Source organism: Bos indicus, chromosome 22 (assembly GCF_029378745.1).
Source record: "Bos indicus isolate NIAB-ARS_2022 breed Sahiwal x Tharparkar chromosome 22, NIAB-ARS_B.indTharparkar_mat_pri_1.0, whole genome shotgun sequence".
NCBI classification, from domain to species: domain Eukaryota; kingdom Metazoa; phylum Chordata; class Mammalia; order Artiodactyla; family Bovidae; genus Bos; species Bos indicus.
The window spans coordinates 17,208,402-17,235,185 of NC_091781.1; the positions used below are offsets into that span (position 1 = coordinate 17,208,402).

Here is a 26,784-nt window from a genome sequence, read left to right on the forward strand (position 1 = left end):
TCATCACCATTTAGCAGTGATGATGCTGGAAATGTATTTGGATGGAATGATTCCAGTTGTACTTGAGAAGATTTACAAACAAACCTCATCTGGTACAGAACTGGTGAATAACAATTCTATCCAGGCGAATGATACAGAGGGCTGACACTTGTGGTTCCCAAATAAGAGTTGGTCTTCAGAAGTCTTGGTGGTCAGACACAGACATGCCAATAGAAGAGGAGAGAGACGTCTTGAAGGAAAAGTAGCTCTGTGGCTCTGCTGGGGACACTGTCTAGGCCCTTGCTTATGGTTGAATAATAACCCTCCATCTTGCTTCATGAGCCAGGTCTGCTAATGAACACTGTGTCTACTGAGGGACTCCAGACTGGCAGTCCTGACTTTGGTTTATCTGGCAAAATGCCCATTATATTTTTGTCTTGAGATGTTATTTGTTAGGCTGAAAGGGCAAGAGACTTTATCTACAGTTGTCCTGAGAATATCCTTCCATAGAAAGGCTTTATAGTCATCTCACAAGAAAACATCTTTCAGGAGATGGCTTGTGAGGACTCAGATTGGGGCGGTAACTTAGGTCACAGAGTTGACGTGTACTGAAATCACCTAACTCCAGATTCAGCTTGATTTCTACTGTTGGTATTGCCTCCTGGAGTGCATATGGTCCTATTCTTATGCCTGGTGGACAGGGCATTAGGAAAGGGGTCAGTGTCAGACTGTTTCAGAGTCATAATTGCCTATGTTGACACTTCTGGGGAAAAGTGATGGAAGAAAACATGGAAGGCAGTGTGGGTGGCTTTTGGGAGTGGGTTGGTTTGATTTAGAGTCAGAGATAAGGCACTTACAGGTTGTGTGACTGTATGAGCTATCTCTAGGTGAGTAACAAATTACCTCCCAAAGTGTGGCATAAATACACACATTTCTTATCTCATGGTTACTGTGGGTCAAGAATTGAGGTCTGGTTTCCCTGGGTCCTTTGCTTCAGGGTCTGTCATGAGGCTATAATTAAGGTGTCAGTTGGTACTGAGGTCTCAGACTTAACTGGGAAAGGGGCTTTTACAAGTCAACCTGGGCTGCCATAACAAAGTACCACAGACCAGGTGGCTTAAACAACAGATATTTATGTCTTCACAGTTCCAGAGGCTGGAAGTCTGAGATCAGGGTGCCAGCATGGTGGGCTCTGGTGAGCACCCTCTTCTTGTCTTGCAGACAGCCACATTCTTGCTTTGTCTTCATGTAGTGGAGGGGGATAGAGCGAGATCTCTGGTCTATTCTTATAAGGACACTAGTCCCTTCATGAGGACCCTACACAATTGAGCTCATCTAAACCTGATTAATTACCTCTCAAAGGTCCCATCTCTTTGGGGGTTGGGGCTTCAGCATATGGATTTTCAGGGAACACAGCTCAGTTCATAGCAGATCTGCTTCTAAGCTTATGTGCTTGTTGGTAGAATTCAGTTCCTTATGGGTTGTTGGACTGAGGGCCTCAGTTCCCTGCTGCCTGTCAGTCAGACATCACCCTCTTTTCCTTCCACATGAGCCTCTCCAATAAGTTGGATGACTTAACTTCTCTGAATCATCCTCCTTTCTACACTATAAAATGGGAATAGCTATAGTTCCCCGAGAGTTACTATGATAATTCACTGACATAATGTAGAAAATATTAGGTTGGTGCAAAAGTAGTTGAGGTTCTGCATTGTTGAACTTTGCTGCTTTATATTAGAATACAGTCTTAAATAAATGTGGTTATAGTATACATAATTTTAATGTGCATTTCTTTGTGTTTTTTTGCTAATGGTTTATCTCATGCTCTGTATTTTATATTTATTTTAGACTATGGAAATGACGTTAGACAATAAGAAAATTCGAGCGATTTTCTTATTTGAATTTAAAATGGGTCGTAAAGCAGCAGAGACAACTTGCAACTTCAATAATGCATTTGGCCCAGGATCTGCTAACAAATGTACAATGCAGTGTTGTTTCAAGAAGTTTTGCAAAGGAGACGAGAGCCTTGAAGATGAGGAGCACAGTGGTGGGCCATTGGAGGGTGACAGTGACCAACTGAGAGGTTCATTGAAGCTGATCCTCTTAGAACTATGTGAAAAGTCGCTGAAGAGCTCAACATTGATGAATGGTCATTCAGCATTTGAAGCAAATTGGAAAGGTGAAAAAGCTCAATAAATAGGTGCCTCATGAGCTCCCTGAAAAATCAGAAAAATCGTCATTTCAAAGTGGCGTCTTTCTTATTCTTCATAAAAACAACAAACCATTTCTCAATCGGATTGTGTCACGTGACAAAAAATGGATTTTAAGTGCTGACCAGTGACAACCAGCTCAGTAATTGGACCGAGAAGAAACTCCATAGCACTTCCCAAAGCCAAACTTGTACCAAAAAAGGTCATGGTCATTGGTGATCTGTTGCTCCTCTGACCCACTACAGCTTTCTGAATCCTGGCAAAACCATTATATCTGAAAAGTATGCTCAGCAATTTGATGCATTGGATTGTTCAACAGAATGGGCCCAAGTCTCCTCCACAACAACACCTGACCACATGTCGCACAGCCAGCATTTTAAAAGTGAAATGAGTTGGCTGTGAAGTTTTGCCTCACCCGCCATATTCATCTGACCTCTCACCAACTGACTACCAGTTCTTTGAGCATCTCAACAACTTTTTGAAGGGGAAACGCTTCCACAACCAGCAGGATATAGAAAATGCTTTCCAAGAGTTCATTGAATCTGGAAGCACAGGTTTTTGTGCTGCAGGAACAAACAAATTTATTTCTTGTTGGCAAAAATCTGTTGTTTGTAATGGTTCCTATTTTGATTAATAAAGATGTGTTTGAGCTTAGTTATTATAATTTAAAATTCGTGGTCCAAAACAGTGATTATGTTTGTACCAACGTAATAGCTTTGCACAGGGGCTGGTGCCTTGTTGGGGCTTCCTAAATGGTAACTGCAGCAACACATGAACCATGAACTTCCACATGTTCAAGTTGGTTTTAGAAAAGGCAGAGGAACCAGAGATCAAATTTGCCAACATCCACTGGATCATGGAAAAAGGAAGAGAGTTCCAGAAAAACATCTATTTCTGCTTTATTGACTATGCCAAAGCCTTTGACTCTGTGAATCACAATAAACTGTGGAAAATTCTGAAAGAGATGGGAATACCAGACCACCTGACCTGCCTCTTGAGAAACCTATATGCAGTTCAGGATGCAACAGTTAGAACTGGACATGGAATGACAGACTGGTTCCAAATAGGAAAAGGAGTACATCAAGGCTGTATATTGTCACCCTGTTTATTTAACTTCTATGCAGAGTACATCATGAGAAATGCTGGGCTGGAAGAAGCACAAGCTGGAATCAAGATTGCCAGGAGAAATATCAATAACCTTAGATATGCAGATGACACCACCCTTATGGCAGAAAGTGAAGAGGAACTCAAAAGCCTCTTGATGAAAGTGAAAGAGGAGAGTGAAAAAGTTGGCTTAAAGCTCAACATTCAGAAAACTAAGATCATGGCATCTGGTCCCATCACTTCATGGGAAATAGATGGGGAAACAGTGGAATCAGTGTCAGACTTTATTTTCTTTGGCCCCAAAATCACTGCAGATGGTGACTGCAGCCATGAAATTAAAAGACGCTTACTCCTTGGAAGGAAAGTTGTGACCAACCTAGATAGCATATTGAAAAGCAGAGACATTACTTTGCCAACAAAGGTCCGTCTAGTCAAGGCTATGGTTTTTCCAGTAGTCATGTATGGATGTGAGACCTGGACTAGAAAGAAAGCTGAACACCAAAGAATTGATGCTTTTGAACTGTGGTGTTGGAGAAGACTGTTGAGAGTGCCTTGGCCTGCAAGGAGATCCAACCAGTCCATTCTAAAGGAGCTCAGTCCTGGGTGTTCTTTGGAAGGACTGATGCTAAAGCTGAAACTCCAGTACTTTGGCCACCTCACGCGAAGAGTTGATTCATTGGAAAAGACCCTGATGCTGGGAGGGATTGGGGGTGAGAGGAGAAGGGGACAACAGAGGATGAGATGGCTGGCTGGCATCACCGACTCTATGGACATGAGTCTGAGTGAACTCCGGGAGTTTGTGATGGACAGGGAGGCCTGGTGTGCTGCGATTCATGGGGTCGCAAAGAGTCAGACACGACTGAGCGACTGAACTGAAATGGTAACTGTTATGACTATTATAATTTCTTAGGCATCTGATATTCTAGGGCCTGGTTATTGTCCAGATTGCATATAAGGCTATGTCCCCTGTCCCCTACTATAACACAGAGTCTTCTCCAGGTTAAGGACAGTTCATAAACCTCAGAGAAAATACAGCTTATTTCCTGAAGCATCTCAGACCATGGGACTGACAGTTTTCAGAGGTGTACCTTGAAGTATACTGTAGTCACACGTTCTGTTGTCCCTCCATGTCAGCTTTTTAGAGCAGGCCCAAGAGTGTTTTTTTCTTTTTTTTTTCACACCCCTAATAACCAGATCCTTGAAAGCATCTACTGACCATAAATGACATGGAGTCTCTGGGAAGTTCAACTTGAGCCATGTTTGCTCAGTTCAGCTCAATCATCGTGTCTCTTAAGTCATTGTCTGTTCTCTGACTCATGTTCAGTACTATCTCAAGGCATCCGTGTCTGCTCCTTTCCCATCCGACCCTGGGCACAGTTAAGGTGAAGTGGTGCTTTCCAGAGACCTTGGAAGCCATATCTTTCTCAGTCATCATTTGGGGCTATTACAGGGGGAAGTATAACTTTGTCTTATTGTCACAGGATCATGTAGATGTCCTAATCCTCGCTCTGCAGAAATAAGATCAGACTGAATGTCTGTTCTGAATTATCTTTCTGCCTTAAACAGAGCCCAGGAGGGATCCTAACTTGCAAAAAATATATTATTCAGCCCAATGCTGATTTCATTTCCTAAAAGAGATTGGGTCTGAATAAGACTTTAATTAAATTCAGCCTCTTGACCTGACACTGACTTGGTTCTCCCTCCCAGTGCCTTCCAACATTAGACAAGGGAGGAAGAGGAGGAATAGACAAAACGATTCACATGAATTTTTAGGCCGAGCCGCTTCCACATTCCGTAAAGCCCAAATGGCTGTATAGGAAACAGCTGCAGTATTTACTGGGGCTTGGTTAAGCATCATTACCATCCCACCTCCTCACAGGGGGAGTTCAGCTCCAAATGGAGTGCAGTGGAGGGAGTAATTGACTCTGCTTCCCTGGCACCTGGTGTTTCTGCCAAATCCCTGAGGTCACTGCAGCAGAGAAGCCCCCCTCCTGGGTTGGGTGGAGGGAGGCCTCAGGGCCTCTAGTGAGAGGGGGAGAGCAGAGCTAAGAGGAGGTCAGAAGGGATTTCATTGTTCACTTGTTCTATCTTTGTCCACTCACTCAAGGATTTTTTTTATTGAGCATCTACTAGAGGTTTGGTACTGTTTAGGCACAGGGGATATAGTGACAGACATAGTCCCTGCCTTCTTAGAGCCTATATTTTAGAACAATATACAGTAATCACAAACTTTAAATGTAAACTCATTAAAACAAAATCAAATTGAAAATTCAGTTATGTAGCAACAGGTGTGCATTTCAAGTGCTCACAGGCTAATGGTCATTGTATTGGGCAGTGCAGATAAAGAACATTTCTGTCATGGCAGAAAGGTCCATCAGTTCAGTTCAGTTCAGTCGCTCAGTCACGTGACTCTTTGCGACCCCATGGACTGCAACACACCAGGCTTCCCTGTCTATCATCAACTCCCGGAGCTTACTCAAATTCACGTCCATCGAATTGGTGGTGCCATCCAACCATAATAAAGTGGGTGGGGTGCGGAGGGTCATTAAGTGAACAATCATATAGGTAAATAAGGTGATGTTGGAGGTAGTGGTACTATGAAGACACTAAAACAAGGGAATGGGCTAGAGTTGCCTTTTGAGTAGGGTGGTCTGGGTGGGCTTCTCTGAGAATTACTGAAGTGCTCACTGAGCCCCTGTTTGTCTTGACACATGGGCCAAAATCTTGGAAGTAGCTGGGGTGAACAGCAAGTCTTTGGAGCATTCTAGAAGTGTAGGAAAGCTGCTGTGGCTTGGAGTAGGGAACCAGAGGGAGAGCAGTGTGAAATGGGATCGGGGCAAGGCTGAGGCCCAGTTGCCTGGGTTATGGGGAAGAGTGTGGTGGGAGACTTCTTTAAAGGGAAGCATCAGGATCCGATTTACTTTTTAAAAGCTTACTCTGGCTTTTGGGTTGATCATGGATTCTAAGAAGGCAAAGCTGGAGGCAAAGGGACCAGGAAGGAGGCTATTAAAGCTGTTCAGGTGAAAGAAGCTGGGTCTTGGAATGGGGGGCTAAGGTCAGCAGCTATCCCAGAAAGGTAGCTCTGCGAGAGGTAATTTCCTCATATGGGGACAATAATAGTACCCACTGTATGCTGTTACTGATACAAGGATAGAGTGAGGCAACATTTGTGATGAACCTAGTCTTCACAGCACCATAGTATGTGGCATTATCTTGTCTAACCCCCTTTATAGCTCTCCTGGATGATGGTAACAGCCTGTCTGCTTTCTAGTCTCTTGTCTTGCCTCGTCTAGCCCAGTTTCTACATTGTCACTGGAATCACCTTTTCTGAAAAACAAATCTGAAGAGGTCAGTTCCCTTCAGAGGCTCCCGACTGAACCTCAGCTAAACTCTTAACTTGTTAACATGGCTTAGGAGGCTCTTCACTCTGTGGCCCTTGTCTCTTTCAGGGATCATCTCTTTCAGGCTCCACTTTGAGCTCAGGATCCAACCTGCACTGATCATTACCTCTGGCCTGAGTCCTTGTAGATTGGTACTATGGTCTGAATGTTTGTGTCTCCTGAAAATTCACATGTTGGAATCCTAACACCAAATGTGATGTTATTAGGAGATGGGGCTTTGGGAGGTGATTAGGTCATGAGGGTGGGGCCCTTGGGAATGGGTTTAGTGCCCTTGTATTAGAGACCTGAGAGAGCTCCCTAGTTCCTGCTACCTAGTGAGGATACACGAGAGGTGAGTTGGAAGGGGGCCCTCACTTGATCAGACTAGCGCCCCTGTCTCAAAGTTCCAGTCTCCAGAACTATGAGAAGTGTTTGTTGTTTATCAGCCACCCAGTCTGTGGTGTTTTTTTATAGCAGCCTGAACAGACTAAGACTCTGGGCTACCTGACCAAGCACTGGTGACTATGCATTGCTGTGACTTGCCCCATACCTTAGAATTAAAAACCTTTAAAAGGTTTAAGTACTCTAGTGTTGGGCTTTCATAGGGTCAGTATATCAAGCCCTATTCTTCCCCTTTCAAGTTTGGAACCCACTGAGAAGCATCAGTAGATAAAAGCGGAACACAGAGGGAGATCTTGTTATTTATATAATAAGCACATATGTGATTCCCTAAGTGCTAGCCATCAGCTTGCCCATGGCCACACAGCTAGTAGGTGGCAGAACCAGGCTTCCAACTCAGCTCCAGAAACTTCTTGTTATTCTGATTCTTAAATTGTAAGCTTTGTTCATTATAAAACTACAGTGGACCTGGAGAATCCCATGGACGGAGGAACCTGGTGTGCTGCTGTCCATGGGGTTGCAAAGAGTCACACAGGGCTTATTGACTGAACAACAATGAACGCTTAGAAAAATTATAGTTCAGCTTCAATAATGATACCTGAAAGTGAAAAAGTGAAAGTGAAAGTCACTCAGTCATGTTTGACTCTTTGCAACCCCATGGACTGTACAGTCCATGGAATTCTCCAGGCTAGAGTGCTGCAGTGGGTAGCCTTTCCCTTCTCCAGGGGATCTTACCAATCCAGGGATCGAACCCAGGTCTCCCTCATTGCAGGCGGATTCTTTGCCAACTGAGCCCCAAGGGAAGCCCCACAATGATTTCTAATAGGGGTTTTACTATTTGGGCTTTACAAGAAAGACCTATTTCCACTCTTAAAGTTGATAGATAATTCAACTGCTAAGAGTGTTGAACATATAAAATTAATAGCAAACTACAAAATAAGTAATGACTGTGCTAGAAAACAAAGAAGTGAACTCATAATTTAATTGAGCTCTGGTCATCTAGGGTTTCCCTGATAGCTCAGTTGGTAAAGAATCCACCTGCAACGCGGGAGACCTCAGTTTGATTCCTGGGTCGGGAAGATCCGCTGGAGAAGGGATAGGCTACCCACTCCAGCGTTCTTGGGCTTCTCTTGTGGCTCAGCTGGAGGAGAATCTGCCTGCAATGTGGGAGACCTGGGTTCGATCCCTGGGTTGGGAGGATCCCCGGGAGAGGGGGGGAGGCTGCCCACTGCAGTGTTCTGGCCTGGAGAGTGCCATGGACTGTACAGTCCATGGGGTCTCAAATAGTCGGACACAACTGAGTGACTTTCACATGATCATCTATGTGGCCCTTTTTTGTTTAATTGTATAATGTTATACTTTGATCTTCTAAATCTAAGATATATTAATTCATCCAAAGTTAGTGGACTTCATTTCAAATAAATGAAAATAATGCACATCTGATTTCACTTTAAACTTAACCTAAAGCAACCCAGGTTTATAGGTAAAAGACATCAAATTGGTATGCAAAAAGGTCTTTGAGATGAATGTAATATATCAAGCTCTGGGAACCATGGGTATTAAGCATGAAAAAAAAGTTTTTTAAAATCTCATTAAATATTTCTCACTGTGGAAAAAAAAAAAAAAAAAAAACTACAGTGGAGAACATGGATTAGGTGCATGTCCAAAATGATAAACTAACTCTCTAATTGCTGAATTGACTCTTTTAGCTGGTCTCAGCCCTCATAGGCATATTACAGGAGTAGAGCTAGCCCCGCTCCTTCTGTAAGGCTGGTCCTTCCTATAAGCAGGCCCACCTGAAAAGAGAAGATTAAGGGGGTGAGCTCAGTCTCACCTTCCAGATTCACCAATCTGCTAAATTACTTTTTCATCCTCCAGGGAAGAGTGCATGAGAGATGGGGAGAATGGCCAAAGTGTTCACTGAGCAAAGGTGTCTCTAGGTGGAATAAATGTTCCCCTGAAACCCATGGAGGCCATGGACCAAATGCATTATCATCCTTGGAAGTGGGCAAACTGTGCTGGCAGTGGAGTCAAGGGTTCAGGGGTTTTCAAGTCCTTCTCCCTGTTCTTCCAGAGCTGGGATTCTGAGGCCTAGCTGTGAACACTGTGCCTGTGACTGCCTTGCCTTTGGAGGGACAGGAGGACCTCTGGGCTGCATGTCAGGAACTGCTCTTCTTAAAATCCAGAGGACTTCTGTAGCATCGCCAGCGGCCCTCCTCAGACTTAGTGACACGTCCTGATTGCTGAGACTGATTTGTGTCCTTTTCTTAACAGAGCCAAGTGGGCACGTGTCCAAGGCCTGAGGCTTCCGGCGTGTATCTCATTGTCTCTCAGTAGAGTGTGGCACCTATGTGGATGGGGAAAGAACATCAGATGTGGGGTCAGGTGTCCTGGTTTCTTGCTTGGCTCTCATTTATTAGCCATGGGAGGTTGGGGAAGTCATTCAGCCTCCCTCTCCCTTCATTCCCTCATCTGTAAAATGGCAGTGAAATTTACTTATCTCAAAGGACTGTGTGAGGATCAAGATTATGGACAAGACCGTGCTTTATAAACAACAAAGCCAAATAATTCCAAGCAGCTTTATCACATTTTCCATGAATCTTTTCTGTGAATCCCCCTTTCTTCTTTCCCATATCCTTTTCATGGTAGACACATGTTGATTGCTCATCCAGTATCCTCTCTTCCTTCTTTTGGAACAGCACCCTGATCCTTTTTGGGGAATCTCTTGGGCCATGTGGATTGTTCAAATCTCTCCCGTCCTACAACTCCAGGGGCAGGCCCACAATCCAGTCCTGACCAAGCAGAATATTTTATCCCTCTGGCCATACAGTCAGTTGCAAGGATTGCCATGTGTCCCAGCTTGGCCCAATCGACCGTTCCTGGGGCTTTTGCTGGAATTCCTGGGAAGAACTTTGCCTTCCTTGCCAGAATTGCCGAACTTGGAGATGTAAGATTGGTGGGGGCCACCTTTGCCATCTTATGGGGAGAGACTCCAACTACAGGAAAGCAGAATGGAAAGCTGGAGTAAGATATGTCCTCTTAAAATTGCTAGAGCCCCAGGACCCAGCCATGCCTGATTTCATTGTGAATGAGGTTGGTTAGCATTTCATTTTGATTTTTCTAACAGACTGTTGGTGTTTTTCTCATAGATTTTAAGGAAATTCTTTTGCTATCTTTTTTCTTTCTTTCCTTTTTTTTTTTTTTTACTGAACTGAAATACACAGAACATAAAATTAGCCATTTTCAAGTATGCAATTCAGTAGCATTTAGTACATTTACAGTGTTGTGCAACCATCACTTCTATCTAGTTCCAAAAAATTTTCATCATCACCAAATTGGATCTGTTAAGCAGTTTCTCCCCATTCCCAATTTCCCTGAGTCCTTGGAAACCGTTAATCTGCTTTCTATCTCTATGGGTTTATTTATTCTGGATATTTCATATAAATGGACTCATACAATATATGACCTTTTGTGTCTGCCTTGTTTCACTTAACATAATGTGTAACGGAGCCATCCAAATTGTAGCATCCTCAGTGTTTCATTCCTTTTTATAGCTGAATGATATTCCATTATATGGAGAAAACATTTTATTTATCCATTCATCCGTTGGTGGACATTTGGATTATTTCCACCTTTTGGCTGTGGTGAACAGTGCTGCTGGAACATTCATGTACAAATATTTGCTTGAATTGTATATTAGGGAAATGAGTCCTTGGTCTATGATAGGTATTGGAATTATTGTTTCTCAGTTTTCAGTTTATCTTTGACTTTGTTTATGATGGTTTTGGCCAGGCAGAATTTTGAAAAAAATTGCTTTGTAGTTGAATCTGTCAGGCTTTTATGGCTTATGGGTCTTGTGACACAGGAGTGTTATTATGCTTGAGGTTATAAAATAATTCTTCCATTAAAACTGCCACTTATCTACTCATATCAGTGAAACAGGGATTAAAAACGGCTGCACTTGGCCCCCACCCTACCCCGGGGTTACTGTGAGAACCAAATAAGAGAAAGGATATGAAAAGGCTTTCTAAAATATAAAGCAGTATATACACACAAGATATGTTGTCATCATCGCTATTAATTGTATCCAATTCTGGCACTAACTAGCTGAGTTCTGTTGTTGCTTTCATTTTCCAGAGCAGAGATTGAAGGGCAGAATTATTCACCAAGTCAGCCAAGGATGCATTAGTTGGTAGCATTGGAGAATGTCACAAAAGATATCAATTCTTATTAGTTATTCATATTCAACCAGAAAAATTAAAATGCCTCAAACCAAAAGTTATTGGTCATTCTTCCTCCAAGTAGAGTCTTTTTTTTTCCCCTACCAGGAAAAGAAACCAGTTTAGTGGGTTTTATGTTGCTGCTGCTGCTGCTGCTGCTGCTAAGTCACTTCAGTCATGTCCGATTCTGTGCGACCCCATAGACGGCAGCCCACCAGGCTTCCCCGTCCCTGGGATTCTCCAGGCAAGAATACTGGAGTGGGTTGCCATTTCCTTCTCCAATGCATGAAAGTGAAAAATGAAAGTGAAGTTGCTCAGTCGTGCCTGACTCTTAGCGACCCCATGGACTGGAGCCTACCAGGCTCCTCCATCCATGGGATTTTCCAGGCAAGAGTACTGGAGTAGGGTGCCATTGCCTTCTCCGGGGTCTTATGTTATTCAGCTGTAATTGTAATTTAAGCCTCATCAATGGCCGTTTGTGACATGTTTGCCTTATATTTTAAACTCTACATTTTTTTTAATGGCAAACTTCAGATTGAACACAGTATTGATTGAAGAAAAATGTCACTACTTGACAGCAAGTATTCCTATGCTTATTGTTCTGGGATATAATAGTCTACTGGTTGAGTCCTTGGGCTCTGATGTGGCCAGATGTGGGCTTGCAAGTGATTCAGTTATTAGCTAGTTGTGTGATCTTGGGCAGACTGCTGCACTGCTCTGACCCCCCGTTTGCCCATCTGTAAAACAACGATGATTATAGCCCTGGACCCACTGATAAAATCTATGTCATTGATAACATTTCTGTAGAAAACTTGGCCTAGTGACTGTATGGAATGAGGGCTCGATAAATATTAAACATTAGTATAATTCAGGAATATTTAGAAGAATCCAGGAAATGAGCCTGAGGAAAGTGAAACATACCCTCCAAGGGGTATTCCCATCCTTGGAAGAGGGCTGGCACAGATCAAACCACATGGCAGAGCCCCTGACCCTGCCACCTACGACATTTATTTTTGCAGCGATCTGGTTTCCTTTAATACCATGTGAAGGATAATCACTAGGAATGGCAGTTGGTTCTCATAAGCAAGGAAGAAGAGGTCACATGGAAGGGAATGGTCCCCTCATGTGGTCACAGAGGGCAGCTGGGAGACTGGGGTGAACTGTGCAGAGGATTGGAAGGAAAAGAGCAAGGGCATTGTGCAAGGGGCCTGCCCAGGTCCCACCACCTCTTCTTGGGGAAGGAAGATTCCGGGTACTGTGGATTCATGGTATATGTTGATATATTCGCAGGGGGCACAACCCTTTTCTTCTTCCTCTCTTCCTGCACCCATCCCAGGCATCTGTGGAGCCCCACCTCTGGTCCTAGACCCAGAATGGTTGGATGCTAAAAAGGAATACTCCGTGGACCTCTGCTGTGTTCCAGGCACTTGAAATTTCCTGTTGGATCCTATGCAAAGAGTGAGATCCCCACCATTTTACAAATGAGGAAACTGAGACTCAGTGAAGGCACAGAAGCTACCTAAGTTCCCTGTAAGCTGGAACCACAGAGGCAGGCAGGGAATCCAGTTTTTCACATCCCACAGTGCATGTTAATAACTCCCATTTTCCTTTGAGAGTCTAGCCTTGAGGCAGGATGCTAATCTCAGAGCACATCTGTCTCAGGTAACAAGTGCAGCTTTCACTGTTTTAAAACAGTCCAAAGCAGGGGTCGTTGTAGAGAGCCTGAGTGTGCTATGGGAAGGGAAAGGCAGGGGGTGACGGCAATGACTATGGGCCAGTGGCATCTACTCGTGAACCCTGTAATCTCTTGTCTCTGGGCATGAAGTTATAGTAAACCCCGTGATTCACCAGCTGGACTTCTCTCTTGCTTTCTCCAAGTAGGTCCCGTGTGTTCCCAGCCATGCTTATACTGTTTGCACCATAGGAATGCGCTTCCCCTCTCCATGCAGACCTGGGGAGACTCACTATAACCGCCACTTTGTCTAGGAAGCCTCAATGGACTAGCATGGATAACCTATTCATTTCTGAACCCAAATAAAATCATTCATTATGCACTCAGAAAAAGGCAAATCGAAGATTATTTTGAGAAATTTGTAAAAATACCAAATTTGGGGGGCAATGCCTGTTATTAAAAAACAGAAACCTTACTTTGCTGAAAAAGGTCCGTCTAGTTAGAACTATGGTTTTTCTAGTAGGCATGTATGGATGTGAGAGCTGAACCATAAAGAAAGCTGAGCACTGAATAATTGATGCTTTTTAACTGTGGTGTTGAAGGAGACTGTTGAGAGTCCCTTGGGCTGCAAGATCAAACCAGTCCATCCTAAAGGAAATCAGTCCTGAATATTCATTGGAAGGACTAATGCTAAAGCTAAAGCTCCAGTACTTTGGCCACCTGATGGGAAGAATCAACTCACTGGAAAAGATGGTGATGCTGGGAAAGATTGAAGGCGGGAGGAGAAGGGGACGACAGAGGATGAGATGGTTGGATGGCATCGCTGACTCAGTGGACATGAGTTTGAGTAAGCTCTGGGAGTTGCTGATGGACAGGGAGGCCTGGCATGCTGCATGCAGTCCATGGAGTCACAAAGAGTTGGACACGACTGAACAACTGAACTGAACATATTAATGACTATCTTAACGTGAAATTCCAGGGGCAGCAAACCTGTAGTGCTTGATTTCATTTTTACGGAACAGATCTTATTCTGCCTTGAGTGCGTGTGAAATGGGTTTAATCTCCAGTAGAATGCAGCAACCTTTGCACATCTGCATGGGCAGAATCTGGGGTCATACAGCACAGGAGTGAATGCTGGTGACTTTGGGCAAGTCACCTCCCGTATCGGTGCCTGTTCCTTCACGTGCACTATGTTATGGGTTTGCTGAGGGGTTTACTGAGTGCTTATTATCATGCTCCGTGCTAAGCTTAGCCTCACATTCTTACTTGAGCCCCCAGGAGCTCCGTCATTCCTGAGGGCCCCTACCCTGCAATATTTTTTTTCTCACAGCACTTATCATCTGCTATCATATATAAATTTCTTATTTTGTTTATCTTTCATCTTCCCCTCCTAGGGTCTCTTGCTTTGCACAGTTCCAGAAGGCACCATTCATGATGCAGTCTGAGCTCTGCCTGGGGCTGATTTTACTGAGATTATTACCATGACTAGTGCTGACTGCCCAGAGTTGGGTGATGTGGAGACTGGAGCTCCAGAAGTGAGGAATCTTTTTTTTGCCTAGTTTGATCATTGCCATGTCCCCATACCCAGAACGATGCCTGACCTATATTAAACTGAAATACATGTTGAAAGAAAGAATGAAATCCTCCAAAGAGAACCATTTTACTGGTGAGGAAACTGAGGCTCAATGAGTTATTGATTTGCCCTGCGTCTAAACCCGTGTCCTGAGGTGGCTGGGTTTCCAGCAAGCCTGCTCCCGACAGCTTTGCAAAGCTGCACGTCTGAGACACTTGGCATTGTCCCTGCCGCCCCATAATGCTCCACAAATATTAATGAGCTTGCCTACATGGATCAGCCCCTCTCCTCCGCTAGACAATCAGGCAGAGTGACGAACTGTCACACAGTCGTTGCTTGAGAAATTGAATTAAATTGCATGTTGCAAAGAAAAGGTGGACCTTTTGGAGTTTTTGGAGGAAGAATTCCTAACCCAACTGCCAATGGTAGGAATCTTCAGGGGCCTCTCAGGCCTCCCCAGCCCAGCTCTTTTTCCTGCCTCCTTCCCTTTTGTGAGCCTTTCTTCCTCTTTTTGCTTGCAGTGAGTTCTGCTCTCCAGTAGGCTACAATGTGTCAGTTGTTATAAAATCCGGGAGGTGGAGCTTGGTGACGAGAGCGGTGGGCGAGCACTCGGCCAGCCCTGCAGGGCGTGCAGTCCAGCCTCCGGTTCACGGAGCTTAAGCCTTGCAGCAGGAGAACTTCCACCTCGCTCTCCTGGCTTTGAGCCTCACTGTATATCGGAGCAGAGGCGCGGAAGGGAGGGAGGATGCGAGATGATCGGCCCTTTGGCAACCTGACCATCTCTTTAACAGAGCCTTGGAAAACCAGCCGGAGGCTGACTGCAGGACCAAGGAGGCGCCGCGCCTCTTGTGGATGTGTGTGTGTGTGTGTGTGAGAGGGTGAGCGGGTGTGAGGGTGTGTGAGTGTGCATCACGACTGCTTGTGTGCATGGCTGGATGAGTGCGCCAGTGCACGCGTGAGTGTGTGACTGTGTGTGTGTGTGTGTGAGAGAGAGTGTGAGAGTGAGTGCTCTTGGTTATTATTTTTTTGGAAGAAAAATCTTGAAAATCTCGGGCAGGTTACCGTGCTCCTAGGGTGGTGGTTCTTCTGCAAGAGGAGTTGACCAGACCAAGCTACTTGAGACATTTTTCTCGCCAAGTAAAGAGAAATTTCCTCTGAGAACGAGAGGGATTTTTCCGCTGGCTCTGCAGCGGAGTGAAAGAGATTAGCCCCCTACACCTGTGAAATCGACCAGAGCCGTGTGATTACTAGGGTTGGAGTGAGGACTCGGGAAGAAAAGGAGCAATAAATCCAACAGCCTGTCAGTGCCTTTGGCCACATTGGAAGATGTCATCTCAAACTAAGTTCAAGAAAGACAAAGAGATCATTGCCGAATATGAAGCTCAAATAAAAGGTGAGAATTGGGCTGGGGAGTCATGCCTCCCCTCCCCTTTCCTTCTCTTGCTTTGGCTTTTTTTCCCCCTTTTCCTCCCTGCCATCATGAAATGTTGTTATGCATCAATAATCTTATTGTGAGGAGGAACAGTGGCAGCTGCACAAGTCCGGACTGGTTTCGACTGCAGAGAGCGCTGGCGCTGGGAGTACAGATTGTAGAACGGGCGGCGATCACTGCATTGCAGGTGTGTGAGGAGGATCCTACACCCGGCTTTAGGAGTGTCTCAGATACTCCATCATCTTGGCTGTGACATGTTACTCTCAGGCCATTTTGATAGTCACTGCCAAAGACAGTCACTACCTCTTCCCCCTGCCATGCAAAAAGCCCCATAATATGATGTGTGTTTTTTATGATCTGCTTTTTTTTTTAAATCTCTTTCTCCCTTCTGTTTTTTGTTGTTGCTTTGCCTCTACCCCTTTCTCTGGTTTGGAATTCACATGCATATAATGTAGGAAGCAGCATCCCTGGGCTGCACTTCTTTGTCGGTGACTCTCGGCTGGCCTGGGTTGCCATGGATTAACTGTTATGGAGCATATTGATCCAAACTAATGCAGGCATTTAGGCATAAAGAGGGAGCTCAGTGCAGAAAATGTATTGTCTCGCAGTGTGCGGCCCCCATCACCGTCCGTGCACTAGTGTTTAGGGTCATCAGCCTTCATTGAAAGCCAGCAGCTCAGTGTGCCGGCTAGGAGATGCTGCCTGGCTTCCGTAGTGTCAGGGAAAGCCTGCCAGGAGGGTGAGATGACCTCTGGCTGCTTGTTCCAGCTTTAGTACCACTCACGGGGTGCACACTCCTCTCAGAAGCCGCTCCCTAAATCCACACTAGCAAAGGGAAAGAGGAAACCAGACACATTTGCATAGACAAATTCAGGTAGATTCCTTATTCAGGCCAGACTGGGGCTTCTTGCACCCTTGTGAGTACTAGGCTTAGCTTTGGCAAGGAAAACATGAAAGCACCATCCACCATGCTTACCCTTTCTTTTAGGATATACCCTAAGGGAAGCCTGGGCCTCTCGGCATCTGATTTCTTTCTGGTCATGGTTCTCCTTGTGGTCTCTTGTAGAAAGAGTAAGAACAGAGTACATCTTCAGGGGGTGCTGATGCCTGCCGCCACCTCCCCCCCCCCACCCCCCGCCCCAGGACTATTGAGCAAGTTGGTTATTTGTTGCTCTGGTGACCTGAGGTTCCACACCTGCTTCTAGGTGCCGCTGCTGCTCAAGGCTCAGTGACCCAGGAAGTCGGGTGGCCTCCCCAGGAGCATCAGGGAGGTCGCGCATCACAGCTGCTGTCCGTGCTTCAGAAGCTTGGGAAACTTCGGGAGGGGAACAGCCCTTCAGGGGAGAGCTTTGTTTTTTTCCAGCCTTGCCAACCGTCTTGTACCTTTTAGTTCTGGTCAAACCCAGCATGCAAATCACCTCTCGGTAGACCCCAGGGAGAAATGAGCAGGAAACCCTGCTCTTCCCTGGGCTCCTCCTCTGCAGTTTTCAGTTCAGGGTGGAAAACAGTGACTTACAATGTTTCAGCCTTGCTGAAAATTTAGAAATCCACCCTTTTATTGGTCAGAGATCTGAATTATCTGACTGCTCAATACAAAAGCCTGCACACTTTTCAGGGAGTTTATGTTCTGTAAAGACTAATCTGGCTGATTTTTTTTTTTTTCTTTAAAAACTGAGTTTCCCATGAAAAATGCCATCAGAGAGAAGGGTAGGCCGAGTTTGGGACAGTTTGGGGTTTCTATAAACATCGGCTTGGTAGGAAATGTACTTATCTCATTTTTGAGGGATTGCTACCACTGGGACTGTGAACTCTGCTTGGAAATCAATTAAGCATTTGTAGCTCTGAGTGATTCTTTTACTTTTTACCTTTTGCATTTATTTTAACATCTAAATAGCAAGGGCAGGGTAATGCATTTCAGCAGGAAATTTGTCCAAATGATCTTATCTCTTCTAAACTCTAAATGTTTTTGCATTCTGGTTAAAAGAATTTCATTTTATTCCTCTAGGGTTTACATCCACACCATTTAGGTCAGGATGCTACTGTGCCTGCAATTGGAATCTTTTCTGTCAAAATTTTATTTGTTCATCATCATTATCATCTATTGATGTGTGTTCAGGGCTCGATAGTTTCCATGGCTCACTCCCAGACCTCGCCCCTCTTGGCTTATGCAAAGTACAGACAGAGTTTGTAGGAGCTCAGTTTTAGAGATGAGGAAACTGAGGCCTTGTAATGTTAAATGACTTGCCCAAGGTTACAAGGTGGGAAGTGTGAAGGCAGTTGGTTTCCTTCCAGGCCCAGCGTCCCCGCTACATTGTTTGCCTGAAGCTGCCCCTTGAAGGACTGATGTCAGTAGCAGATGGCAGTTTTGTGGGGGGACGGGCTGCCTCCCAGTCTCAGTCCATTGTTTACCCTCTTACTTGCCTCCCTTGCCTTTGTTGCTGGCCTCTGAAGAGCGTTTGACCAGTCATCAAACATAATGCCTGACGCCAATTGCCTTGGGTATCATTTGGCCAATTTGGCACAAACATTCCACCTAGTCTGATGGATTTTGTCCTCTGTGCATTTTGTGAGGGGGCTTTTGATTTTTAAAAGTGATACTGAGTTCTTTGTTGGCTTAGTCCCTTTTTTCTCTTTTTGAAGAATTTACTGACTGGAACAACGGGGACTGTTTGCAAAGTTCTTTTTCCTATTGTGAAAAATGTCAGACTCATGCCTTCTCTTGCCTAATCAGACCCTCGAATCCCTTTGATTATATACCTGTGACACAATAGACACCATATGCTTGCACATTCCCAGTGATGGGAAACTCACCACTTCCCAAGCCCACATATTCCATTTTTAGACCACTCTGGCTGTTGTAAGGAGTTTTTTTATGTTGGGTTAAGTATGTCTCTCCGGAGAAGGCAATGGCACCCCACTCCAGTACTCTTGCCTGGAAAATCCCATGGACAGAGGAGCCTGGTCACCTGCAGTCCATGGGGTAGCTAAGAGTCGGACACGACTGAGCGACTTCCCTTTCACTTTTCACTGTCCTGCACTGGAGAAGGAAATGGCAACCCACTCCAGTGTTCTTGCCTGGAGAATCCCAGGGACCGGGGAGCGTAGTAGGCTGCCGTCTATGGGATCGCACAGAGTCGGACACGACTGAAGCGACTTAGCAGAAGCATGTCTCTCATCCAACTTTTGGTTCTGTACCTTGGGACTTCATAGAACGAGACAGATGCTTTTTCCCCATGAGTGCCCATTGGATATTTGCAGACTCTGATCATCAACCCTGAACCGTGATTCTCATTTGCTTTATCATCTTAACTCTCTTTTGGATCTTCTGCATCCTGGGCTGCAAACTCCAGGCCTTTGAGTGCTTGGCAGAGAGAATAAGTGAGTGAAGCTGGCCAAGTAAGATCATTTGTGGCAGTTGGCCTACCACCTCAGCCAGGGCAATATAAGAAGGGGGGTGGTGATTATGATTGGCCTGAGAACACATGTCCTGTCCAAATGGGCAGTCACTACTTGGGTTCAACCAGTTGTTACCATTTAGAATGTAGGCCCAGCCAGATCTTTCAGTTTTTCAACAGATGCCATTAATCTGGATTAAAGCTTTATGCTTTTAAAGAGATTTTGCCAAATGGACCTGCAGAAGACTGTACTGTCAAAAATCTTCTTTAAGAGTGATACTAAGTTCTAAATGAGACTCTTTAAATGTGGTCAGAGAAAGAAAACAACATCACTTCCTAATTTATGGTGTATGTAATGCTTCTATTAATGTAGCTCAAGGGTTGAATTAGCCCTTTTCACTGCCCACTCTCTCATTGCACCATATATATTGTATCTGCTATGTTTCTCCAACCCACTGGGCTAGGGGCCTTATCAGAGAGAAGAAAATGAAATTAATTTAATATGACTTGTTCTTGGTGACCCTGTGCTGGCTTCAAGTGGATATTGCTTCTTGTCTGAGATGTTCACAAGTGTTCCTTTATGAACTTGTTCAGGAACCCTGCCTGAGAGTGACACCATATTCTCCAATCTGGAACTGGCAACTCAAACTTCTTTCCCCCTTTGAAAATCAGAACATTTTCCCATCTCCAGCTTTTTGGCACTTATCCTATCTTTCACAGTATCCTCAAAGATCACTGATAGTGTTTGGTAATCTTATTCACAAGCATTTTCCAGTAACCTGGGTTCTAATTCATCTTGCTGTCAGATGTAATGGTCTGTTCTGCGTTTATTCAGAGTTCAAATTTCCATTTCATCCTAATAGAAAATGAAAATAGAAATTCAGTGATTGACTTCAGTGTTTTTTTTTTTTTTATTACACATCCATATTCATTTTAGGCCATCTTTTTAATGGCATAAGTCTAGAATTGAGGGGAAGAAGAGCAGGTAGTGAAGACGACCGCAGAGAAGCATTTATTTACTCACTCACTTATACATTCACTCAGTGAACACTGAGTGTCGACTTTGTTCTTAGCCTTGTGTTGAGTATTGTGAGAGATGCAAAATATATGATATATCCTTAACTTCCAAGAGTTTTCTTGGAATATGGCAATAAAATCAGTGAAGGAAAAGAAAGAAAAATCTAAAAAACTCCCAATTTATCATGAGAATGAATTTAATCTTAAAGAGATTATGCCATAGAGTGATTGGACAATGACCTTAAGAGCCATCATCACCTTCACTGGCTTCAGTGAGGAAAGTAGGCTGGGTTGGGGAACAGTGGGGAGTAGTGGGGACTGTGGCTGACTAGGGAGCTCATTTAGAGGCGGCAGCCCTGCTCAGCTCTCCTGTCATTACTGTAAGCCCAGAGTGGTTAGTTCTTTCAGTGTTTCCAGAGCATCTGGATTTCAAAACAAAATCTCCTAATTTTTATTTTAAATATTTAGAAATTTAACTTTGAAAACATTTTAAAAATGGGGTTGTCTTTTCCATTATTGAGCTGTAAGAGTTCTTTCTACATTTTGGATACAGTTCCTTATGAAATACAAGATTTGCAGAATTCTATTCTGTTGGTTATCTTTTCTCTTTTCTGATGGAGTCCTTTGAAGCACAAAAGTTTTTAATTTTTATGAAGCTTTATCTATTTTTTCTTTCTTTCTTCATGCGTTTGGTGTCATATCTAAGGATTCTTTGCCAAATCCAAGGCCATGATGAAAATCTCCAAATTTTTAAGAGGTAGCACCAGTTTATAAGAAATACTTTGCTTTTTGAATGAATCTGTCAGTAGGAAAGCTTCAGCCCATGCTCACCAGTCTTCAACTTCTGGCCTACAAGTTGAAGTCAATAAAGGGTCTTGCTGATGAGGCCTCACCCAGTTTACCTGTTTCATCTTCAGGTGTTTTCTCTATAATAGGTCTGTGCTGTCATAACCACATTAGAACAATTCCTTGTCTCTGACTCCTCCATACTTTTTCCCACCTCCAAATATTTCCCCATTTGTGCCTTTATTCTGCTTAAAATGTCTTCCTTCTCCCCCCACCCCCACTTTTTTTGGTTTGGCCAACTCCTGACTATCCTTCACTGCCTGCTCAAATGATCCCTCTTCCATGATGCCTTCCTAATAACTCTTCCAGGCAGAATCATATCTGCCTTTCTCTTCTGGACTTCATTATCCTTCATTACAATTTTGTGTTCAGTATTTGGGCCATGAACTCTTGAGAAATGCTTATGGTCATTTTCATTTCCCCCATGTGATTGGTGTACAATCAGTTGAAGCAGTGGCTAATAATTACTAACAAGAAGTTTTACTTTTCTAACTCACAGCCAAGCTCAAGCTGGAGTTATATTTTCTTTGACATTTGTCTTAGCTTGGGTCGCTATAACAAAATACCACGGGCAGCTGGGAAGCTTAAACAACAGACATTTATTTCTCACAATTCTGGAGGCTGGGAAGTCCAAGATCAAGGTGCCCACAGATTTGGCTCCTGTTGAGAGCACACTTTGCTGCTTGTAGCCTTCTTGCTGTGCTCACATGGTCTTTCCTCTGTGTGTAGAGAGAGAGCTCTCTGTCCTCCTCTTCTTAGAAGGGGACTAATCCCATTATGAGGGCACCACTCTCATTATCTCATGTGAACCTAATCACCTCCCAGAGGCCCCACCCATCTTCACACATCATCACGTTGGAGGTTAGGGCTTCAACATGTGAATTTTAGGGGGAAACACCAAGCATTCAACCCCTAACAACATCATATTTTCTGTTCCATTGAAAGTAGGGGTTTTATTTGTTAAGGGAATATTCTTCATGGTTTGATGAATTTCCTTGTTTGTCCCTGATAGGGGAGATATTTATCTATGAAGATTGGATGAAGGCTGATGTGTTTAAAGCCAAGGTGATGTTTGACAAGGTGATGTCTATCATATTCATGGTGGGAAGTTGGTTGGGGAGCATGGCACATCAGGTGCCTCCCAGTCAGGAAATCAGTGGATCTGGTGTGTGCATTGGAGTTCTCACCACCAGAGTTTATATGTTAGAGGCTACTTTTCCTTTCCAGAAACCTCTATTATTTGTTCATTCATTGATTCACTCACCCATTCATTCAATGACTGTTACAAGCCATGCTTCAGGCTATACAGCTTTGTTTAGTGATGGGATGTAATTAATTTTTATTTATCTCTAAGTCTCAGTCATGCGTATGGTGTCTCATTTTGTGATCCCCCAAATTCTGGAAAATAGTCATTATTATTCCTATCTTATAGATAAAACCTGAAATCCAGAGAAATACGTTGTATTAGATTGCACAGTGAATAGTGGCAGAACTAAGGTTTAAATTGGAGGGGTCTGACTTCCAGCTGTGCAGGGAGGCAAGAAATATGCCAGGGCAATTCTGCTTTGAAACCCAGGGGTTTCTTCACTGGGGGCCAGTCTGGAACGGGTCTTAGTCTTTGACTTCCTGCCTTTCCTAGCCCTTCCACAATCCTTCTGATGAAACCTTGCCTATCCCCCAATTTGAGGCTGCTTAGTTGTGTGAGATCCCTCTCTCCCACCCCAGGAAGTCATCTTTGAAAAAGTGTCTCCTAGAGAATTGATAGAGGCTCCACCAACCTGGAAACACAGAACCAGAAATCTTAGATGTCTGCTAGTCCAATGCTCCCACTTTTGTATTTCCCTCCAGATGTGGAGACTGATGTTCAGAGAAGAGTTCTGGCTTGTAAGCACTTCTAGACCATATTTCCATGAACACAAAGTTTTTTTGCTTGGTTCATTGCTGTAGCCTTGTGCCTAGCATCTCATTGGTGATCAGTAATGGTATTGCATTGAATTGCTCCGGTGGGTGGGGCAACCCCGGGTGGTGGTGGTTGCCTGGGAGGCAGAGCAGAGCAGTGCCTTGGAAAACACGATGAGGTGAGGATAGAAGAGGGTAAGGATTGGAGAGGTCAGGAGGACATGAGGTTAGGCTGGTTCAGAAACTGGGTCCTGTCCTTGTAGCTGCCAGGAAGTTGGGGGGATAGTGGCTGACTATTAAAGGTGCTGAGTTTAAATTCAGAACCTCTGGCCTAATACAGGCCATAGCAAGCTGTATTCTGGGCTCTATTTCCCTTGTAAATGATTTGTTCCTGATGGCTTGTTGGTGTTTATAAAATTTCTTGGCTGGCCCAGGAGTGGGGTTTTGGCTCTGTTCTCTTAATTTGTTTAGTCATTAGGCCAATTTATGTTTGGAGTAGTGTTCCCTGAGGTATATTCCATGAAATTGGATGTAAAGAGGCACTGGGTGGAAAAAAATAGTTCTGTGGTCAAATAGGTTTTGGAAGTTCTAGTATGAAGTGAGTTAAATAGGCTTGTTTCCCACAGGATTTATGGGAACCTTGAATGTGTTAAGTATGAACTGCCAAGAAGGGGCCGCAGATGTTCCTCAAACTTTATTCAGTCTTGTAAACCTTCATGGAATATCCACAGGACTGTGTTCTGAAGATTGACAGTGTTGGGCTATAGTTTGTGGGTTATCCATTTTCTTTCTCTTTTTGCCTTTTACCCAGTTCCCTAATTTTTAGTTTCCTAACAGGATAGTGTGGAGAAGAGAAGAGATAAAACAAATGTGTATCCAGCTCAGATAAATGATTTCAATGTGGTGTTTTGAGGTCACTTAGAAAATGTGGGTTTTGACATTTCCAATTACTGAGCACTCAACCATTGATTTAAATGGTAATTTGGTGACAGCTCTTTCTGATCAATATGTGTGGCATGTGCACGTGTGCCCGGCTGTGTGTGACAGTTTAGGGGGTGCCCTTAGCTGCAGGCAGCGTTCAAGGGGCCTTGAATGGACCTGGGTGCCACCCCTGAGATAGCGCAGTCGATGCCAGGTGATAATGGTGCAGATGGACATGCAGACGCCCGCAGCCTGTGGAGCCTCAGAGGACGCAGTCTCAGCCCCAAATCCAGGTGCAATAAAAATATGATTTTCTTTATTTTTCTGTAACTTATATTTCACATCTCTATTCTGCTTGAAATGACAGAAATAAATCTAAGGGAATTGGGGGTTTCTTCTTGCTTTCTCTAGCGTTGTGGCCCAAGGTCCAGGGGGGCTGGGGTAGTTCTAAGGGGACATCTGTTGTGGTTTATCATCAACCTACTTTGGCAACTACTAAGATATCCTCCTTCCTGCTGGGTCCGCAGTGGTCAGTCCTGCACTGATACTTCTCTGTTCCGAACCTGAGGCCACTTTGCCCTTTCCCCTCCTCAGCTCCTTCTGTGAGATATGCAGGCACCAGGAGTCATCCTGAGGCTCCCACACCATGCTGGGTCATGAGAGACTGTGGACATTTGTCTCAGGCTCGTGTTGCCACTTACTTCTCCTCCAAGGCCTCCCTAGGGTGCTGCCTGGGGAATGCCCCGCTCCTCCAGCCTCAGATTCTGCAAATTATGCAGGCATTCTGTCATCACCTACTCTCCCTGGGCTTGTCTAAGGTGAGATAGGGTGGGGATTATTTTCTTACAGATCCCTAAAAGCTACGTACACCTTGCCTTACAGTCTCCTGAAATCTGTATCTGTGTGTGGAGGAGGGAAGGAGAGAGGAGGGGAGGGGGGTTAATAGGGGGTGGTCCCCTGGCTCTTTGTCATCAGACTTTCTTTCAGATCTTTTGTCCATAACCCACATTCTTTCTCTTCTCCCTGAGAACTAGGGTTTTGAAAGTCAAAAGCCAAGAATTGACTCTTTCCCTGTATTATCCCTGAGGCACTGAACAGAGAATGCCCTCCTTGCCTGAGTAATGTTCAGGAAATCTAAGGAAATATGAGAGAAAAACCGTCAATACTCCATCCCTATCTATACTATCCTGGCCCAGGCCATCACCACCTCTTGGTGACACCATGGCAATATCTCCCTATCTCAGAGTTTTTCTACCTCCACACTACTGATGTTTGGGTCTGCATCATTTTTTGTTGTGGGGGCTGTCCTGCACCATGTGGGATGTTGAGCTGAATCCCTGACCTAACCCACTTGATGTCAGCAGCAACCCCCCCCCCCCCAACAAATTGTCACAACCAAAAATGTCTCTGCTAACTGCTAACGCACTTCAGTCGTGTCCTATCCTGTGCGACCCCATAGACAGCAGCCCACCAGGCTCCCCCGTCCCTGGGATTCTCCAGGCAAGAACACTGGAGTGGGTTGCCATTTCCTTCTCCAATGCATGAAAGTGAAAAGTGAAAGCGAAGTCGCTCAGTCGCGACCCCATGGACTGCAGCCCACCAGGCTTCTCCATCCACGGGATTTTCCAGGCAAGAGTACTGGAATGGGGTGCCATTGCCTTCTCCGACATTGGCAAATGTCCCCTGGGGGGGGGGGAATAAGCCCCAGTTAATGCCACTAAAAAGTGACAAATAGATTCAAGGTATGGATCTGATAGAGTGCTTGAAGAACTATGGACAGAGGTTCGTGACATTGTACAGGAGGCAGTGATGAAGACCATCCCCAAGAAAAAGAAATGTAAAAAGGCAAAATGGTTGTCTGAGGAGGCCTTACAAATAGCTGAGAAAAGAAGAGAAACTAAAGGCAAAGGAGAAAAGGAAAGATATACCCATTTGAATGTAGAGTTCTAAAGAATAGCAAGGAGAGATTAGAAAGCCTTCCTTAGTGATCAACACAAAGAAATAGAGGAAAACAATAGAATGGGAAAGACTAGAGATCTCTTCAAGAAAATTAGAGATACCAAGGGAACATTTCATGCAAAGATGGGCTCAATAAAGGACAGAAATAGTATGGACCTAAAAGAAACAGAAGGTATTAAGAAGAGGTGGCAAAAATACACAGAAGAACTATACAAAAAAGATCTTCATGACTCAGATAACCACTATGGTGTAATCACTCACCTAGAGCCAGACATTCTGGAATGCGAAGTCAAGTGGGCTTTAGGAAGCATCACTACAAACAAAGCTAGTGGAGGTGATGAAATTCCAGTTGAGCTATTTTAAATCCTAAAAGATGATGCCATGAAAATGCTGCACTCAATATGCCAGCAAATTTGGAAAACTCAGCAGTGGCCACAGGACTGGAAAAGGTCAGTTTTCATTCCAGTCCCAAAGAAAGGCAATGCCAAAGAATGCTCAGACTACTGCACAATTCCACTCATCTCACACACTCACAAAGTAATGCTCAAAATTCTCCAAGCCAGGCTTCAATAGTACATGAACCATGAACTTCCAGATGTTCAAGCTGGATTTAGAAAAGGCAGAGGAACCAGAGATCAAATTGCCAACATCTGCTGGGTCATCGAAAAAGCAAGAGAGTTCCAGAAAAACATTTACTTTTGCTTTACTGACTATGCCAAAGCCTTTGATGTGTGGATCACAACAAACTGGAAAATTCTTCAAGAGATGAGAATACCAGACC

General features: G+C 44.3%; 1 protein-coding gene across 8 annotated transcripts in view; it reads left to right on the top strand.

Annotated features, from left to right (window-relative positions):
* The first annotated feature begins 15,115 nt into the window (after positions 1–15,115).
* The window catches only part of SRGAP3 (SLIT-ROBO Rho GTPase activating protein 3), a 246,082-nt gene continuing 234,413 nt past the window's right edge, over positions 15,116–26,784 (top strand). For 2 of the 8 annotated variants that reach the window (XM_070776283.1, XM_070776285.1), the window contains exon 1: positions 15,118–15,927. In XM_070776283.1, the coding sequence (XP_070632384.1) occupies positions 15,861–15,927 (67 nt within the window). In that variant the 5' untranslated portion in view covers positions 15,118–15,860. Of the gene's footprint in view, positions 15,928–26,784 lie in introns of all 8 variants that reach the window. The other 6 variants (XR_011562967.1, XM_070776286.1, XM_070776281.1 and 3 more) reach the window with 5 other exon arrangements.